At 65.9% G+C, this 6,041-nt stretch overlaps 1 protein-coding gene across 1 annotated transcript; it reads right to left on the reverse strand.

Annotated features, from left to right (window-relative positions):
* Window positions 1–1,067: 1,067 nt before the first annotated feature.
* On the reverse strand, window positions 1,068–5,601 carry FOXJ1 (forkhead box J1). Its single transcript, XM_043585636.1, has 3 exons — window positions 5,523–5,601; window positions 4,325–4,990; window positions 1,068–2,517 (listed from the first exon to the last, which is right to left on the reverse strand). Exons 2-3 carry the CDS (start codon window positions 4,820–4,822, stop codon window positions 1,762–1,764), a joined length of 1,254 nt encoding a protein of 417 aa, XP_043441571.1. The 5' UTR covers window positions 4,823–4,990; window positions 5,523–5,601; the 3' UTR covers window positions 1,068–1,761.
* Window positions 5,602–6,041: the final 440 nt, after the last annotated feature.

Here is a 6,041-nt window from a genome sequence, read left to right on the forward strand (position 1 = left end):
GTCTGTGGAGGCTGGGCAGGGTTGTGCGAGACAGTGCTCGTTTGTGCCCCGGGTGTGGGAGGGGGCTGGGTGGAGAGGTGGGCCCCAGACAAAGCTGGGGGGAGGGACTGAAAGGTGCCGCTGTGCGTCACCCAAACACACATTTCCCGTGCCTCAGTTTCCCCATTAGGACTCCGGTAGGCTGGTCCCTCGTGGGGGACCCCCCTGGTGGCCTTTTCCTCCTCCGGCCTGCGTTGGGCCCGGGAGGGAAGGCGCCTGGCTGGGTGAGCACACGCCGCGCCGGGGCCCTCTGGCCTCACACCCTGTCCCTCCAGGAGAGGACCCAGGGAGGGTGATGCTGGAGACAGGCCCAGGCCAGGACCGCAGACTCAGGCCGGCGAGCCCAGGCAGGCCCTCGCGGTCAGGGACATGTGAGCGTGTCCCTGGGCATGCTTGGCCCTTGTGAGTCCCCAGGGCCAGGGAGGGGGCTGCGTCTCCTTTGTCGCCCTTTCCCCGGGGACTATGGGTGCAATTCTCCCCATTGTGCAGACGGAGGTGCTGAGGCCCAGGCTGGAGGGGACCCCTGAGGACTGCTTCTCAGCCCCTTCCTCCCAGGGGACACAGAGGTCACGGAGAGTTCATCAAGGGGCACTCTGGAGGCCTCAGCGCCCCCACATCTTCCTCCCAGCCATTCCCCTCCTCCCAAACTGGCCCTTGCCTTCTCCTAAAGTTGCAAGCAGGTCCATTTTCAGATTTTTAAAAATTTTATTTTTAAAAATGTTTTATTGTAAATAACTTTCCATGAAAAAGGTTAGGTTGCCCCACAGGGCAGGAGGGTGGATGTGGGAAGCAGACTGAGGGGCTCCGGGGAGAGCGGAACACTCCCCCCTTCAGCAAGCGCGGGCAGGGATGCGGGCGATCCGTCCCCCCACCCCCCCCCAACCATTCCTGGTCCCAGAGGTTCTAGCAAGCTCCATCCCTCCCAGTTAAGTCTCAGCTATAGCTACACTCACTACATTAGTCTGTCTGTCCCCTCCCCACCGCAGCTCAGCTGCCCCTGCCCCCAACCCCCAGAACCCCAACTCCCCCACTGCTCTCTGCCTCAAAGATTAGGGATTTACACTCTTTGCCCCCACCTCTAGGGATGGGGCCAGGCAAAGACCCCAGAGGCCTTAGAAAACCTCCTCGCCCACCAGGCTCCCCGACCTCATTCTGTCTCTGCCTTCTGTCCCCTCCCCCCTCCTTCCCCAGGCCCAGGGGGAAGGCTTTGCCCGGAGGGGCCTCCAGGGGGTTAATTTGCTGTCACCTAATTAGCATTTGTTGTACCTGGGATCTTTCTCTGGATAGAGACCTGGGGAGGACAGAGGGAGAGGAGGGAGAGGTGTCGTAGCTGAGGCACCCAGGGGCGGGCCCTGTACTGTCGCTCCCCAGCTCGGGCCAGCGCCCCTCCACGTGCAGCCCCCACTGTGCGGGGCCGGAGCCCGTCCCTGGGGCAGGAAAGAGGAGGATCAATGAAACACTGTGTGTGCGGCCGGCGGGGGGGGGGGGGGCCGGGGAGGCAGCAGTTCTGGTCCTGGGCCTCGGCTCTCAGCCTCCTGGGCTGGAATCTGAAGGCAGCCGGGGCTGGGGGCCGCAGGGCCTCGTGGGGCCAGCCTCGGGAGACCTGGCCCAGCCCCTGCCCGGGGCGGTAGGGTGTCCGTGGGCTTGTGCCGGGTGTGGGGGGGGGTGCATTCTGGGCCCTGACGCGGGCACTGTCCGGAGCTGGGGGCGAGGCCTGGCCTCTTACAAGAAGGCGCCCACGCTGGCCCAGTCTTGCAGGTCGGCGGCCAGGGTGGCGTCCCCGGCCTCGAAGAGGGGCTCCGGGGGCAGGCAGCCACTGCCGCTCTCGTCCCAGGGGTGCTGCAGGAAGGACGTGGCCAGGAAAGTCTCGTCGAAATCCAGGCTGTCGGCCGCCTGCTCCACCGGAGGCCCCCAGGTCGCGGGGCAGTCGATGTGGCGGCCGTGGACGGTGAGGTCCACGTCCCCGTGCGAGGCGGGGCTGAGCGGCGGGCTCAGCTCCAGGGCCTCCAGGGTGCCCAGCTCGCCGCCCAGAGCGCCGGCCTCGAAGATGGCCTCCCAGTCAAAGTTGCCCTTGAGGGGCTCCAGCTCGCCCTGCTCCTCCTGGGTCAGCAGCAGGGTGCTGGGGGCCCGCGGGACCTTGGCCACCCGCTTGGGCAGCGGCTGCTTGCGCTTGTGCCCCAGCCTGCCCTCGCCCGCCTCCCCGGTGGCCTCCTCAAACTCCCGCAGCAGCTGCTGGGCCTCGGTGTTCACGGTCAGCGGCCCGGCCCACGGGGCGGCGCCGGGCTCCTGCGAGGCCTGGCGGGCGAAGGCCGGGTGGATGTGGACCGGGGGCAGCCGCCTCTTCTTGAAGGCCCCGCTCAGCAGCCGCTCGGCGTACTGGGGGTCGATGCGCCAGAAGCCCCCCTTGCCGGGCTCGTCCTTCTCCCGAGGCACTTTGATGAAGCACTTGTTCAGGGACAGGTTGTGGCGGATGGAATTCTGGGCACGGGGAAGGGAGGGGGAGAGGAGAGAAAGAGGTCGGCTGGGTGAGCCGGAAGGGCCGGCGATGGGGGGGGGGGGGGGCGACTCGTGCTCCTGCCCGCAGGGGAGGAGGGAGGGACACAGCGCTCTGACCGGTGGCTCTGGGACACAGGCCACAGGGCACCGGCGGCCAGGAGTGCGGCCGGGGGGCTTTTGTTCCCTGTTGCCGGGATATCCGCCTGCTCAGTCATCCGAGCCCTGAGCCGCAGGGTGGCTCTCAGGGCCACCCCGGCCTGCCCTCCCTCCCTTACCCCACCGCTTGCGGTCTCTGGCCAAAGGCTTCAGCTCCCCCAGGGCCTGGACGGCCATCTCCCTCCGCCTGGGCCTGGGCCTGGGCCTGGGCTTGGCGGGCCCTGTTTGTGAAGAGTGGGTGGGTTGAAAGGTGGGGGTGGGGAGTGCTGGGCCGTAGAGGGTGTGAGGGTGTGTGCTCTGAGCGTGTGTAGGGATGAAGTGGGGGGGGATCTGATGCCTTGCCCTGTTTGTTGAGTCCCTGCTGGCCTGCCCTTCTCGCTCCGCCCCCCGGACCCCCCCCCCCCCATCCACAGGCTATGAGGCCTCAGTTGATTATTACCCAGCCTGGAGCACAGCACTCATCCCTGACGCCCAAGTCCCGAGGCCTAAGCTTCACGGGCTTGGGGGAGGAGAGAAGGGGGGGGGGTCTCTGCTTTCTCATCGAGGGTACAAATGACACTTGCCCCAGTCAGGGCCCCAGCAAGTGTGGAATGGCCTGGGACTGGGATTCTGCAGCCTGCTCCCGGTGGGTGCCCCACGGAAGAGTCTGGGCGTTCTGGGGCCTCTCTCTCCAACTAGACCCTGATCTAAAGTGGAAGGCTCATATCTGCTTGGCCTCAAATCACCACTCTGCCTTGTTCATTCCTAGGTGCACAGTCTTGTCCAAACCACGCCAGGGGACAGGGGTTTAGGGCCCAGAAGGCAGAGCAGGTGGGTGGGTAGTGGCCCCCCAGTAAGGCTGGGATGTTTACATGGAGGCTCGGGCCCCTTGGCTGCTCTGTGCCAGGTTCCGGAGACTTGGAACATGAAGCCAGTGAGTGCGGCAGGGAGAGCCCCTGTGGAAAGCACCTGGCCCAGGTAATTGTCCCCCCGGGGAGGTTGACTGAGAAGAGGGGGAGGACAGGAGGCAGGAAACTGAGGAGGAGTTGGGTGAGGGGCTGGGGCAGCAACGTTACTTTAGGAAGGCCCCACAGTCCCTCCAGGGGGACACAGCTGGCCTTCACATGCCATGTCCCCCCACCCCCAGCCCACCTCCACTGGCCAACTGCAACAAGACAGAATGCAGAGCCTGGCAGGGGCCACGCTCCAGCATCCCATTCTGAGTCGGGCCTTGACAGACTGTCCTTGGGCAGGGCGGTGTCTAGGAATTCTAGGACTTGGGACAAAAATGTGTCCCTGAGTCCATCATCCTCTCTTAGAGGACCATGTCCGCGCATAATCCGGCCCTGGTCTTTGGGCTGGGTCTACTGGATGAGCGACAGGTGCTTTCCCCATGAATTTTGGGGTCTGCATCCTTTCTAAAGCCCTTTCAACCTCCTCCCTCCTCTCTCTCTGAAGTCAAAGGGAGGGGCACTTCCAAGCACTGGGCTCCCTTGAGGTCCTTCCTCGACGGCCTTCCTCCCTTGGGGCCCTGCCTGCACAGCGAGCCTACTCGGGGCGTGCGGACCTGGGACCTAAATCCAGTCAGTCCGCCCCGCGTGGGGAGAAAGGAGGTGAGTGGGGAGGGAGCGGCCGCCACCTGCACCTCCCCTACCTGCCAGGTGGGATCAGCGTGGCGGAAGTAGCAGAAGTTGTCCGTGATCCACTTGTAGATGGCCGACAGGGTGATCTTGGTGGCCTTGCTGGCCTGCATGGCCATGCAGATGAGCGTGGCGTAAGAGTAGGGCGGCTTCACACTCGGGTTGGTGGCGTAGTCCACGTCGTCGGGGGGCGGGGCCTGCAGCCCCGGGGGAGCGCTCCGCGACGTGCATGACGACGTGGGCTTACCCGGAGTGTGCGGCTGCCCCAGGCAGGCGGGATCGGCCGCCAGGGGCGACCCCGGCGCGACCGAGCCTGGCACCTGGTGATAGCCGTGGGGGTCGGTGCCCCCCGGCGGCAGGGCGGGGGCCTTGGCGTTGAGAATGGAGAATTCCTGCAGCCACTGCAGGCTGGTCAGGCTGTCGTCCAGGGCGTCGGGCTCCTCCAGGCCGCCCTCCGGCCCCGCCTCCTCCGCCGCCCCTGCACCCGAGAGGCGTAGCCAGCTCTCCGCCATGTCTGCGGGGACCCTCCGAGGGGGCGGTCAACATCCACGGCTGAGCCGGGGATAGCCCGCCGCGCTCTCCGGCCCGCTGACTCCCGCGGCTCCAGTTACAGGGCCTCCCGGACGCGCGCTTCCATCCCGCGACCAGGGGGTCGCCTCCTCGGAAGACCAGTGTGGTTCCTGCGAAGGACCACGGCGGGAGCTGAGCACTTTCCCCACCCTCGATGGGAGAGTGTGTGCGAGGAGGGGGAGGCTCCTCTAAAATCGTCCCCGCTGCTGGGGAGGATCTTTGCTGGCCGAGGTCTGGGAAACAGAACCAGTGCCCTGGGGTCCGACCCCCCGCTGTGTCCATCTCACTCTTTTCCTCTCCGAGCTTTTAGAGGAGACTTTCTTTACTGGGTATCCGAGGCTATCACCTTCTCCCCCAGAGCGGGAGATCAACCCTCTCACAACAAATGGAAACGGGGCGAGGGAGCCCAGGAGGGCAGAGGCCAGAGACGCGGAAGTCGTCTGATTTTTGAAAAGAGATATTAGGATGGGGGGTAACGGGGAAGGAAGGAAACAGGATAGGAATTACAGGGGGCGAGAAGTAAGTGTCCCCCAAACTCAGATGTCATTCCCGGGTCCACCAATTCACTCGAGGACGGATGGGAGACCGGGCTGGTACAGACACCCTCCCTTCCCGCGGCCAGCAGCCGTCTCAGTCCCTTACCTGGCTCAGAGCGCAGCCCGGGCCAAAGGAAGGTTCTGGAAGAAGTTCCTCCCACCCCCCCGCGGCTCTCTGTACCCAGCTCGAGTGCCCCGCCAGCGCCCCTTGTCGCCCCCCCGCCCGACGGCGCCTCTCTGAGCGCTAGTGGCCCCCGGACCGGCATTAAGTAGCCGCTGCAAAGGCTTCTTCTGCTGCCATGGCGACGCTCCGCCCCCGTAAACAGCTTCCGCTGCTGCTATTGGCCAGTGCGTTTCTAAGGAGATCGCGGGCTCTAGCCACTCTCTCTGGCGGTAACTCTCCTCGAACTCCCTCCTTCTGCCGCCCTCTCCCGCGCCACCCAGCCCCCCTACCCGCCACCGCGTCCCGGCTCCGCGCATTCCCGCTCGAGGGCCCCGCGCAGGACTCGGAGAAGCGCGCGGCTCTCGCCCGAGGCCCCCGGCACGCCCGCGAGCCGTCCGCCGGGGCAGCCGCACTCCCGCCCTCGCTCCCTTCCTGTCCCGGCTGCTCCGGGCGTCCACGGCT

The sequence above is a fragment of the Prionailurus bengalensis genome, chromosome E1, assembly GCF_016509475.1.
Source record: "Prionailurus bengalensis isolate Pbe53 chromosome E1, Fcat_Pben_1.1_paternal_pri, whole genome shotgun sequence".
Classification (NCBI taxonomy): Eukaryota; Metazoa; Chordata; class Mammalia; order Carnivora; family Felidae; genus Prionailurus; species Prionailurus bengalensis.